This window comes from Delphinapterus leucas, chromosome 4, assembly GCF_059928025.1.
Source record: "Delphinapterus leucas isolate spDelLeu-1000000601 "Yukka" chromosome 4, BTC_Dleu_Yukka2, whole genome shotgun sequence".
NCBI lineage: Eukaryota > Metazoa > Chordata > Mammalia > Artiodactyla > Monodontidae > Delphinapterus > Delphinapterus leucas.
In genome coordinates, this window is record NC_143132.1 from 48,461,959 (window position 1) to 48,476,219 (window position 14,261).

Below are 14,261 nucleotides of genomic sequence, written 5' to 3' on the forward strand. Positions count from 1 at the left end.
CTTTAGTCTAGCTACAGTTTTAAAGGGTCAGATAAGAATGACTCATCTTTTAAAGGGCAAAAATGTTGGCAGCTGCTGATCTTAGGTTCACTTTAAGCCAATTTCAAATCATGGATCCAGCAAAGTCAGCTCGCTCTAACTACTAGACAAATCAGGAAAACTTTACCAACTTGTATTTAAACCCCTTGTACTAGGTAAGAAATTGTGAATTAATAGCTGACTTATTTATATTTTATACTGTTGCTTTTGAAAAACACCATACTGTCTTTACGTTATCCTAACTCCCACATTTCCCTTCCATCTAGTGACACTGGACCAACTTTCTTATATTCTTGTACTCTATTCCAAGAGATGATATTTATTCACCCTCTTTCTACTTCTTTTCCATATTAACAAGGCCCTTCCATCCTGGAGGTTCCAAGCCAGGCCTCCATCTTCCCTCAAGTTATTCCCAGAAGACACTGTCCTGGAGAAAGAAGCCCTCCTTCCGTCATCCTCTGGCAATTGTGACTCACGTCTGAAAGTCCCCAACTGTCAGGGACCTCTTACTTCCAAACATTTTCTCAAATATAATTAAGATTAAAATCACATGTTTGCCAGCATGTTTGGTCCCTGATATTTTTATTTCTGGAGTTTCTGATAGCTGAGTGCTAAAAACACACAAACACCACTCGCTGGAAGTTTTATGTTGTTTGGGCAGCTCTGAGAAGCGCACTACTACCTCATTTCATGGGTTAAACAAGAGTTTTTGACTCTGAAGTAATGGATGTCAGAGGATAGGACAGGGTGGAAACTGGAGTTCTCCAAAAATCAACCACTCTTGACTTCTTTACAAAACTCTTGATACAAACAGATGGAAAGATATACCATGTTCTTGGATTGGAAGAATCAATATTGTGAAAATGACTATACTACCCAAAGCAATCTACAGATTCAATGTAATCCCTATCAAACTACCAATGGCATTTTTCACAGAATTAGAACAAAAAAATTCACAATCTGTATGGAAACATAAAAGACCCCGAATAGCCAAAGCAGTCTTGATGGAAAAAAATGGAGCTGAAGGAATCAGGCTCCCAAACTTCAGACTATACTACAAAGCTACAGTAATCAAGACAGTATGGTACTAACACAAAAACAGAAATATAGATCAATGGAACAAGATAGAAAGCCCAGAGATAAACCCATGCACCTATGGTCAACTAATCTATGACAAAGGAGGCAAGGATATACAATGGAGAAAAGACAGTCTCTTCAATAAGTGGTGCTGGGAGAACTGGACAGCTACATGTAAAAGAATGAAATTAGAACACTCCTTGACACCATACACAAAAATAAACTCAAAATGGATTAGAGGCCTAAATGTAAGACCAGACACCATAAAACTCTTAGAGGAAAACATAGGAAGAACACTCTTTGACATAAATCACAGCAAGATCTTTTTTGATCCACCTCCTAGAGTAAGGGAAATAAAAACAAAAATAAACAAATGGGACCTAATGAAACTTCAAAGCTTTTGCACAGCAAAGGGAACTACAAACAAGACGAAAAGACAGCCCTCAGAATGGGAGAAAATATTTGCAAATGAAGCAACTGACAAAGGATTAATCTCCAAAATATATAAACAGCTCATGCAGCTCAATATTAAAAAAAACAAATAACCCAATCCAAAAATGGGCAGAAGACATTTCTCCAAAGAGGACATACAGATGGCCAAGAAGCACATGAAAAGCTGCTCAATGTCACTAATTGCTAGAGAAATGCAAATCAAAACTACAATGAAGTATCACCTCACACCAGTTAGAATGGGCTTCATCAGAAAATCTACAAACAACAAATGCCGGAGAGGGTGTGGAGAAAAGGGAACACTCTTGCACTGCTGGTGGGAATGTAAATTGATATAGCCACTATGGAGAACAGTATGGAGGTTCCTTAAAACACTAAAAACAGAATTACCATATGACCCAGCAATCCCACTACTGGGCTTATACCCAGAGAAAACCATAATTCAAAAAGACACATGCACCCCAATGTTCATTGCAACTCTATTTACAATAGCAAGGACATGGAAGCAACCTAAATGCCCATCGACAGATGAATGCATAAAGGAGATGTGGTATATATATACAATGGAATATTACTCAGCCATAAAAAGGAATGAAATTGGGTCATTTGTAGAGACATGGATGGACCTAGAGACTGTCATACAGAGTGAAGTAAGTTGGAAAGAGAGAAACAAATATCGTATATTAACGCATATATGTGGAACCTAGAAAAATGGTACAGATGAACCAGTTTGCAGGGCAGAAATTGAGACACAGATGAAGAGGACAAATGTATGGACACCAAGGGGAGAAACTGGTGGGGGGAGGTGTGGTGGTGTGATGAATTGGGAGATTGGGATTGACATATATACACCAATATGTATAAAATGGATAACTAATAAGAACCTGCTGTATAAAAAAATACATAAAATTTAAGAAAAACCCAAACAAACAAAAAAACAAAACCCCCCACAAAACTCTTGTAAATATACTTCTTTCTATACCAGAATGAAACATAGGAAATGCTTAGGTATCCCTGGTTTTTAAAGGGCTTCTCCAGCTATAAAATTAATAGCTAAGAGGGGTAAACCCCTCTATTTTTTAGACTCTACATGCCATCATGCATTATTGTTTAGAGGCAAACATCTTCTGTCACCCATATTTACTTTAGTGGGTGACATTCTCCAGCCATTTGTCATTAAGCACTCTTTCTAATCTTGCATTCACAGAATATAAATGGGACCAAAATTTGTAGGAGAAGTCTAATGCTAGTAAAATAGGCAGTTCAATTCAAAGGCTATAAAAAGCAATTTTAGTTTCTTTCAAAAAACAGTAATGGCTTATAATCATGATAACTAAATTTTATTTTTATATTTTTCAGAGAAAAAAATAATATGAAATAAGCCACATTACAATTTTCTCATTTGCTTATAACTTCCTAAAACTACATTGCTAAATTATGTTTTGTTGGCTGTACATTTTATGTTTACTTTTAAAAACCTGATTAGATGCAAATTCCATAATAAAAATACTTTGATATTGCTCTGGAAACATATGATGGCACACAGACAAGGCCTGTACAATGATCAAGAATTCATCAATTTATCTTATTCAAATTCCATGAATATTAATAACTATGTGAAAGACTTTTTTGTTGGACTGTTACTAAATTTATTATTTTTTTAATTGAAGTATAGTTGATTTAAAATGTGCTAGCTTCTGGTGTACAGCAAAGTAATTCAGATATATATATATACATATATATATATATATATATATATGTATTTTTTCAGATTCTTTTCCCTTATAGTTTTTTTTTAAACATATTTATTGGAGTATAATTTCTTTACAATGGTGTGTTAGTTTCTGCTTTATAACAAATTGAATCAGCTATACATATACATATATTCCCACATCTCCTCTCTCTTGCATCTCCCTCCCACCTTTTCTTATAGTTTATTACAAGATATTGAATATAGTTCCCTGTGCTATACAGTAGGACCTTGTTGTTTAACTCTTTTTGTTTTTTGTTTTTTTGCTGTACGCGGGCCTCTCACTGCTGTGGCCTCTCCTGTTGCGGAGCACAGGCTCCGGACACACAGGCTCAGTGGCCATGGCTCACAGGCCCAGCCACTCCACAGCATGTGGGATCTTCCCGGACAAGGGCACGAACCCGTGTCCCCTGCATCGGCAGGCGGACTCTCAACCACTGCGCCACCAGGGAAGCCCCTAACTCTTTTATATATAGTAGTTTGTATCTGCTAATCCCAAACTCCTAATTTATCCCTCCTCACTCCCTTTCCCCTTTGTTAACCATAAGTTTGTTTTCTATGTCTGTGAGTCCATTTCTGTTTTGTAAATAAGTTCATTTGTATCACTTTTTAGAGTCCATATGTAAGTAGTATCATATGATATTTGTCTTTCCCTGTCTGACTTACTTCACTTAGTATGATAATCTCTAGGTTCATCTATGTCTCTACAAATGGCATTATTCCATCTTGTTTTTTTTTTACGGTGAATAATATTCGACTGCATATGTATAAAGACTCCTTTTTAAACATCAATTCTTAGATGAAAGACCTCGTGACCTCATTAGGATAGAAATTGTGCCTGTCAAGCTCTTTATGGACTTCAAAGTTTACCCCAGAGCCTTGTACATGGGAAGACTCAATGGAATTAATCGGCAAGATTTCCATTACAATGAACAAATAACAATGAGTTTGACAGTTGGGTAGTTTATGCTCTTAGTAAGGATAGATGAGAATAAATGAACAGATCCTTTAATTATTTTATAACACACATATGTGTGCACACAAATCTCTCCCTCTACTACACAATGACCTGCCATATGCTTGCGTGGCCATACCCTGCCATGGAAATAGAATCCTAAACACACATATAAAGACACAAGGGGAAAATACAACAGGACCATCAATAAGTAGCTGGATGAGAAAAGCAGTTATAAACACCACACACAGAGTTCTCAGTACCATTTAAATAAGTACATAAAGCTCTCTTCAAATCATGGAAAAATTTCAAGGTTGGCCTTGAAATTTGTGAATATATTGCCTGCAAGAAAATGCTCATGAAGCAAAACCAAAGGCTGCGGCTGTAAATCTCTAAGAGGCCACTGTAAATCTGTAAACCATCTGCTATACTTAAATTCTATTTTCCTGATCTCAAAGCATCAACACCACCATTTACTCCTATTTTTTCTCCTCTCTAGGGCTTAATTCAGTCTGGTGGGCCAGATCTATGCTAATCAACACCTCATAGGAAGACAATAAGGTCCAAATGTAGAGTTCAACCTCTTTTCAACCACTGTGAGCAAACCACTTGTGGCCGAAACTTTCCAACCAGTATACCACTCCTCAGGCATGCTGATCACTTCAGTTTTCAAGGCTTTCAATAATTTATAGAGCTTAAGTGCATATAGCAATTTACTAAAGTTCTACAAAGTACTGAAAGAATGAAACACTGAAAATAATTAGTAATGAACTCCTAAAGGGAGCTCCCAATGTGGATTCTAATGAAAAGACTGAGGCAGACCATCCTCAGTTCTGTCAAGGGAAGTCTCTAAAGATAATTGTTTATTGCTCAAGGGGAAATAATTATGCCAGAAGGAACTGTCATCTTAGTAATAAGTTACTGTACAATTAGAGGGAAAAGTCAGTTTGTCTGGGCATGCTAGGGGAAGAACAGGCTGGAGAGTTTTCTAAGGATGCAAATAAGCACACTGGGTCATCTTGGGTTATATGAAGAAACCATTTTTTTTAATTTGATTAAGGTTCAAATCCCTCCTGGTACTAAATGATGGTCTTTTAAGGGGATGACCAAGTAAATTAAGGATGCTTAACACTGATAGCATTAGGAAGCCAGAAACAGAACATTGATTTCTATCCTTCTTCTCCAGCCATGTTCTACTGGCTACCTTCCAGTAGAACATAAGACCAATTCTATTGCATCATCAGAAAGATGGACTTTTCTGAATGACTGTTATAAGCACTTAAGTATTTCTAAAATATGGCCAACTTTCTTTTAATTTAGAATTTATAAATAAATTTACATTCTGGCATATAGTTAAAGAGCATATTTTTATAATTTCCTTTCTGTCCTTTAAGAAAAGGTGGATTTGCTAAGGAAAGCAAAATCAGTCAATCCCACTTGAACATACTTTAGAGAAGGTTTAAACAAAGTACAATTCCAAATAATGAGATCACAAAATGCAGCCCTAATGAAGGATTGGGGCCAATAGACTAAAAGTAGGGAAGAATATGTTTGATGACTGCACTTCTCAGATTTCCTAGGACACTCCAAATTCCAAATACCCTGTCCCACTCTTGCCATCAACTACTGAAATGATTTCAATATTTGACATGCAAGTTAGAATTTCCACATAACTTTTTATTGACAAAAGTAATACAGAAATATTTTTAAGAGCATGCATTCTGATTATTTGATACAGAGTATGAAGTAAATGTGGAAAACAAATCCAGTAAACGTTGAAGGAAAATGAGTTTTACAAAAGGTACTGATAAACCACATTTAATGGTTGATAAAGAAACAAGCAGCCCCTGGCATCCAGGTGCTGGTCAGGCACTCACAGCTAGGCTGCTGTGTTCACCTACGGAACATCGACAATTGAAAAGAACATCAACATCAGACAAGTTCACTTGGTGACAAAGATGGACCAAGACAAAAACAAGACCATTCTGTAACTGTGTGGGACACAAACGCATGAACACAAAAATTACTGTCCTCATGTTCTGGCCAATATCTTTACCAGTCACAGCTTTAGTCTCACTCCTCTTTTCTTGCCTTCTAGTTAAGAATTCTTAAGATATTCTGTCACAAATTATTCCTATTTTCAGACAGCATCCAATTCAGAGCAAAGCTTCACTTCCTTAAACACTCCCCAGGATCACCTAACACAAGACTAAATCCCATAACATCCTCTTACTAACAGATCCACAGTTCCTCGTGGTCTGCATTCTCCATTGTTACAAAAAGTAAATAAACCTAACTTTGTTCAAATACAGGTGTGTTCCTGGTGGTCTTTGGCTGAAGGTAATTGACATAGTAAATGTAGATGCATTGCATGCCAACAGAGAAAACAAAATATGTTCATTTCGCTATAATAATGTCATTAATACCAGCTGAAATATATCATTTCTTCAAAAGATGTAACAACTAAAAACGAGACAAATGATTTTATGGACTGGCATTCAAGTACTATCTCTGCCTCTCTCTCTCCTTAATTCTCAAATAATTGCATTAGGAAGCCATGTGAGTAACTGGAAAATATAATAATCATATATGTTGAAACTAAATAGGAAATAGAAACTTAGTGCCTGTGTAAATTCACACAAAATCAATTGAGAACCAAAGGCTGAAATGAATAAAAGGGTTGGGTGAATATACCAACTCCTTAAATCACAAGTAACACATCTGATAAATTTTAATTTGAAATTTAACACGTTAGGAAGATGCCACAGAACATTTATACAAGAGGTAGATGGGAGTGTTAAAAATATTAGCAGAAACAAGAAATACTTAATCGCCTACTTTAAGAAACCAATTTTACATTGATTTCAGGCCTCCTGTCCTATAACTGACCACATTCGATGCTTCGTATCTGTACCATGTGAAGTATTACAGACCACAGTGATAAGGCAGTGCTTCTTAAACTTTAATGCTCATACAAATCACCTGGAGATCTTGTTAAAAAGCAGATCCTGATTCAACAGATTTGAAGTAGAGCCCAGGATTCTGCCTTTCTAACAAGCTCCCTGGTGATGCCAACGCTCTCTCTCCAAACATCATACCAAGTAGCCCAGTCATAACAATTCAATGTTGTAAGGGCAGGCTACGAAGTTTCTGTGGCTTATGCATATGCCTGCAATCACACCTACTGAACTGTTACAGCCCATGACAGGCCCACACACTTCATCTAGAGACGGCTGGCAGTCGACAGTGTTTGGAAGTTCTCTGGCAGCCTAAGGTGGCCCTAGCAGGAGGGAAGCAGCTGAATAATGAAACTGCTTCCTGCGGCATTAGCAACTATTCATACTCCACCGGGCAAAACCGGAATATTCCTTTTCTGTAATTAAGGCAAAAGGAACCTATCTTTTACTGGGATTTCCAATCTCATCTATCTTTGTCTCTTTGTAACTCTACAACATTCACCTGCAAACATATTTTCCCTACCCCCCCAAAGCTTGCTTCAATTCAGGCTTATATATAATTCATATCCTAGGCATTGAAATTTCATAAGTGGTTTCCTGGAGGTTTGGGTCAGTTTGCTCTTAAATAATCATAAACACCAAAAATCTAGAGGCTGCTCAAGAGAAACCAGGAAGACCTTATATGCCCTGTGTTTACAGCCCAGAAGTTGAGAGATAAAAGGGACCTAAGTGTTCTACTAACTCAGTGGGCCCCAACAGTCTTTGGTTTGGAAGATGTGATGCTTGTAAAGGACGTGGGGGTCAGGCCAGCTGGGCCACAGTGCAGCAGATAAACCATCACACACGCCCACAGACTAGCATTGTTCCACAGTCTGCAGTGCAGCTGTGCCTCTGTGTTAACAGAACTAGAGGCTCAGTATGAAAGTCCACCCAGAGCCTGGATTTTAGACTCAGGTGACCTGAATTCTGAAGGTGTTCTTGCACCCACACTGAGTAATGGCACTAGAATTTCAGGGTCAGTGACATGGGGAATCAAGACTTAGAAAGACCTAATTTAAGGCTTCTCTGTATTGGCTGACAACTATAACCAACTTATAAGTGTTTTCCCACGTGAGTAAACTAGGGAGGACCGTAACAGACATGCTTACTTCATTTGATGCCATCCTTGTATCTTTTGCTAAGATCTGAATCAATTACACTCACCAGAGAAAGGATCATTTGACTAGGATCTATGTGTCTGTAGGCTCATTCTCATCCTTTCTCAAACCAATCCTGTGCTGGACTCCTTTCTGGAGGATACCACCGAATGGGGGTGTGTTTAACATCATTACATGAACTTCTAACTACATTATATACTAATTACATGTACTCAAAAAAATCACCACTAGAAGGTTCACAAAATTAAAATACAAATAAGTAAAACAAAAGTCATAGAAGTAATCACACAAAATGGTTTGTGAGGTTTTCTTATAATTCTCACATGCTGAATATTTTCTTTAGTTGACCACTAGACATCAAAGAAAAGACGTAAATGCAAAAACTCTTTAATTGAGAAAAATCTATTTTTTAAAAAGGAAGCTATTTCACTCAATCAATTTTAGTGCTGGAACACAAGAATTCTTGGGAGAAAAAGCCAATTGCTATAGTTTACAAAAGAGCAGACCAGGATCCAGGAAAGTAGAGAAAAATAGCTAAAATATGTGGTTGGTAGTAAAGCCAGAACTGGAACCAGGGTCCAGTATCAGTGCCAAGACCTGTGGTCTTTCCTCTATATCACAATATGTTTACATATTTTAGGACATATTTTATGTTTACATATTTTATTATTTCAGCAATAATATCTTGCACAAAGTAAACTCTCAAATGTTCATTAGATATTTTACTGAAAAAGAGGCAAATATCTAACTGCAAGGGAAATATTAAATTCATACTCTTAAATCAGATCACGATGGGATTCTTATTTTTGTTACTGCTCTCATGTCACTAAAGAGATCTCTAGAAATTCAATGAGCCAATTCACAGTTCATCTTCTAGCCAGACTTCTAACTGTATATCCAGACATTAAAACACAGATCTTTAAAACAAATGCAAAAGCATTTTGCTTTTGTATTGAAAAAAATGAAATTCATCTAAGCATCAAGAATGGATTATAACTTTACCATTTACTACAAAGTATATGGATAATCAACTAAACAACCTATAAAAATAAAAACGAGAAGTTATTCCATACTGTTGCTCCAATCTATTTTTTAAAAAAAGAATGCAATTACCAGTTTGAGGCAGCAGAATTTTGGAATCTTCAGATATTTTACTTGTAGGCACAATCCATGGCTTTTGACTTGAAGCTACAGCAAAAAAGAAATGGAATTCACTGAGAATTTTTTGGGGAGGATAAAGAGACAGAAATAGGTTGCTGGTGTGGTTAAGTGGCTACCAGTAGCCTGAAATAAAAAACACATACTGATCCAATTAAACATTACCACATAGGAAGAAGAAATCAATATACACCCATTCAGAGAGCATTTGAGTAGAGACTAGAAGGAGACTAGAGTTTGGTGTCATACTCTCACCTTTTTGAGGACGGAAAACTAACTAAATGGGCTATATATGGAATTAATAGATTGATAATTGTTACTGAATTTGTAGAAAATCCAATCAGAGAAATAGTTGTTTTTGGCTTTTTTTTTTTTTTTTAAACCAATCAACCACTTGTTTGGCTGAGTTGACTGAATTCAGCAGTTCATTGAGGTTTGCATAGATAAGATCCAGTAAACGTGTCCTACAGAATTAAGCAATCACCACCCACGTGGTAACACCAGATTTAAGGTGCTGTTATTACCCAAGGTGCCCCCAGGTTTCTCAAAAGGGAAGGGTGTTTTTGCCTGAGGAAATTCTGGAAGCCTTTTCGGAGCTGCAATGAAACACACAAGAAATGTTATGGCTTGAAGTGTGAGTGAGAGAAAAGGTTTTTAAAATCTCAAGCTTCAAAAACAAAAAACAAATGCAAATTACTCAGGTAAGGTAAGGGACTGTTTACTAGTATATATTTCTTACTCCTGTGTTTCAATGATGGATAATATAAGACAGCTTCTTTTTCTATTTTGTATAATCAAGCCACTGCATTTGAGGAGTTTGGGTTCTTTTTTTCACCCTTATTAAACTAGTGTCCTAATTTCTTCAGCTATGCGTATGTGTGTTCTCAGATATATTAAGTTTAAACTCAAGTCAAGCACCAAACACATATGAACTAGAAAATGTCTGTCTAATAGTTTTTAAAAATAGAATTTCAGTAACTATGTGACTTTATATTTAAGCTCCCCCAACAACTTTTTTGATATTGCACGTAAATTCTAAGGATTCTAAGAAGCAGTCTGCAGAAATACCATAAATATATCTTCTCTTTCAAGAGAAACAGTTGAGTAAAAAGATATTTAGGAAAAATATAGAAAATAATTTATTCAGTGACACCATAATGTTGAATTAAAAGAATCAAATATAATATCAAAATATGACTACCCCCAAGAAAAATTACCAAAGGATTTGTCATAGAGAAAGACTCTTTAGGATCCTAGATTATAAAATAAAGAATTTATAACATTTAAGGGTTTGGTATTGGAGAGTTTACTGTTCTATAAGCCATGTGTCCCTTCTTTTCTGTGAGGAGATAAATTTGAATGAATTAGCCTAAGGACTTCTTTCAAGTATGCATAATATTTCCAAGGTAATAATAAGCTGCAGTGTTTAATAATTTTTACCTAGAATGCTCAGTGGCAATTCAAACCTAGGTATTAAAATAGTTTGCGGTGTTTCGGGGATCCTTCCCCTAAGAACTGCAATAAAGAAGAATTCAGTTAGAAACTCCCTGAGTTGGGATTTGACATTGTGGCTTAACCATGTCATGTGAGGCATGCTCATAGCAGAGGGTACATTGCGCAGCTGGTGCCTTTCATGGAAATAGCTGTCTTTCCCTGGAAAAAGTTTTACATAGTTATAATTTGAAGGTATACGTTCAAATGGCCATGGTGTGGCATGGAAGATCAACATCACAAGTACAGAACAAAATACGTACATGCTGCTCCTGTTTTTTTTTTTTTTGGAGAAGAGAATAAAGCAGGTTAGATTCTCTTGGGCCAAGAAGCAGCTAACTTGCAAGACATGAAATTCTTAGTAAAAGGCATGTCACTTTGGGGGATACTCCTTAAGTTTAGTACACACAAGACTTGGAAAAGCCAACTGAAATGGAAAGCGCAGACATAGTCAAGACTCTCACTCCTCCAAGCTTTGTAGGTTAAAAGGCTGGCATTGTTTTTCTATACCTCCCAAGAGACTGGTAAAAAGGGTGTACAGTTAGCATATAGCAACCAGAGCTGCCTAGAATATTAGTCATCAGGATCAAGGTATGTCGTTAACACTTTAATGGAATTGGTCTGAGAAACAGAAGATGAACTACTGCCAGTAAGGTAGGAAAGAAAGTGGGGAGGATGGGAAGCCAAGGCATTGGGGTTACTTTTGTATGATGGTTGGGATGTTCTTTTTTTTTTTAAGAAAAAAAGTTCTTAGAATTACCCGGTATTGTTTCTGAAATGTCTAACGCACTAGACACAGTGGGTTTAGTGGTTCTTGGAACTGATTCAGGAGTCACTGGAAGGTAAAAAAGATGACTTTACAAATTAAGATAAATGATGAAACAACTCAAGACCATAAGGCACTTTTGTTGCCTTTTAGAATTAGAACTGACACTTACACGGACTAATTCTTTTCAAGTTAATTATATTAAGGGCTCCCTGGCTTGTGTCTGAACTGACACCTCCTCCCAACCCTTCCTTTCTGGGTTTGTCCACTTTCCATGTGTTCCAAAAAGCACGTGGAATTGACCGCCATGGAAGCATTTATCAGTTTAATCATAATTTTGGGTCTGCCCTTTTTTCTTAGCACAAAGTCTGCGGTATAGTAAGCAAGCACATGATAAATATTTATTAAACAAGTTAATAAATGGGCAGATAACATAATGACCCAGGTCAAAAAGATTTATTTAGAACTATTACATTTTTAAGACTTCTCTCTTCCAAACTGTAGTCAACATGCAAAGCTTGGAACTGGGCTGAAATTATGAGGATTCAAATGCTCAGTCACAGGCTTGTTTCAAGTGCTAGATCAAAGGTAAAGATGACCTTCAGGTAAATAGCTTTTGAGGAATAAGAACCAGGATCATTGAGATTTGGAATGAATTGTGAGCTACACAATTCCAGAATTTTGTAGGGTAAGGATATGAAATAAACACAGTGACACTGAATAATGAATTATGGTGTTTGCCTAAGTGTTTCTGAAGTGGAAAATCCTGAGAAAGGTTTGGCAGAGAGCTAAGAACTCTGTTGACTCTCCCATCAGATACTATGCCAAGAGAAGAAATGTAGTTGGGAATACTTTTCTTGGTATTGGCTAATTATATTGAAATCAGAAAACTACCTAGGAATTTCATTCAAATAGCTTATTCCAGCATCAGAGTCTACCCTTGTTCCAACTCCCATGAAGGTGGGGGATGGAAGGTCCATTTCTCACCTTTAGGTAGGACCAAGTACTTCTTACTCTGTCAGAAATATTTCTACTTGAATAGGTTTCTTGAAATCAGGCCATTTTATTTCCCCACCGATCTTTATTTTCTTTGGACTTGTTAGGAGTCCAAGAGTTTAGTAGAAGGTAAATATCACTGATATTTCAATTTATGGCAATTTTATGGGTTAAGAAATTCACTTTAGATTGGAGTTACTTTGCTAAATGTAGATTTGGAGGAATTCTTGCCAGATATTTGTTTCACAGAGCTCTGGATGAAGTGGTATTGCTCTGGCAAAAACTCTGTAGTTCAGAGAATAACGTGTCCCCAGTGGGCTGGACTTGGGCAGTTCATTCACATAAGACATGCTGAATGTTTGTTAGTAATGGTTGATAAACTGGGGAAAATGCATACTGCGTTTATTCTTTAAAGAATTTTTACTGAACTATTAGGTATTTTCTACATGAGCATTGTTAATCTTCAAGAGACATTGTTACTAAATGATTCCAAGGTATTTTCATAGATATTAAACTATGGATTTATGAGGGATAATGGCATTTTGCTAAACCAATCACTTGTGAAAGTGAAGAAATGAAAACATGCTCTCGTGTCTTCTTATAAAAGGAAAGCACCCAAACCATGGTGTTACATCTTAGTATAAAAATATTTCAGAATGTTGCGGTAACAACTTTCACTTAAAGTGAAAAATACATCTTCCATATTACATATCAGTTATAGAATTCAATGGTTCATTTGCATCTGCTGTTTTTCCAAACATTAAAGACCCAGAATCTCCTACTGTTGTGTGCTTATGATCAAAATGAATTTCCTACTGGCTCTTCACTGAAAAAAACATAGAGGCTTGTCAATCAGTTACTACTTGAAAATACATTATTTATTTTCTCAAAGTTAATAACGTAGGGATCTCATTACCTGTTACGGGCTGTGCTGGGATTTTTTCTATCTCTGGTGTTTTAGATTCAGCAGGTAGTGCCAAGGTTTCATTCTTAGCTAAAAAATTCAGAAAATAAACAATTTATCTCACTTCCTCATAACAGAGTATCCAAATATAATTCCCTCAAAACAATCAAGCAACAGACTATTTCAAGAAATCTATTCTGCTCTTATCCCTTCCCACCAGGCAGTCAATAAATTTATTGTGCATTTCTACCAGGGATTAGTATTAGTAGTGACAGTCTTCAGAATTCTTTCTCATTAACCCTAGGTAATTCTTTAAGATCTAAGTTGGCACTGGAATGAGGAAAAAAATCACAACCCAGTACTTGGATAGCTCTCAAGTCATTCTGACTCATAAACAGAGTTTCTTGAAGGCACAGGTTGTAAGGCATAGCAAATGCTCCCTGGAATTTTATATTCAATTACTCCTAATTTTTTTTAAAAAAAATCAATGAATAGAAATTATCTGTTATTATGCATGGTAAAAAATATAATAGGCTATGGCTCTAAAGTTTTAGAAAAACG

At 36.4% G+C, this 14,261-nt stretch overlaps 1 protein-coding gene across 1 annotated transcript in view; it reads right to left on the reverse strand.

Annotated features, from left to right (window-relative positions):
• Window positions 1–14,261, reverse strand: part of ABI3BP (ABI family member 3 binding protein) — a 261,606-nt gene that overhangs the window by 114,231 nt on the left and 133,114 nt on the right. Inside the window, exons 10-14 of the mRNA XM_089910463.1 lie at window positions 13,713–13,790; window positions 11,795–11,869; window positions 10,984–11,058; window positions 10,068–10,139; window positions 9,499–9,573 (exon numbers count right to left, since the gene is read on the reverse strand). Coding sequence (XP_089766589.1) covers window positions 9,499–9,573; window positions 10,068–10,139; window positions 10,984–11,058; window positions 11,795–11,869; window positions 13,713–13,790 — 375 coding nt within the window. The remainder of the gene's footprint in view (window positions 1–9,498; window positions 9,574–10,067; window positions 10,140–10,983; window positions 11,059–11,794; window positions 11,870–13,712; window positions 13,791–14,261) is intronic.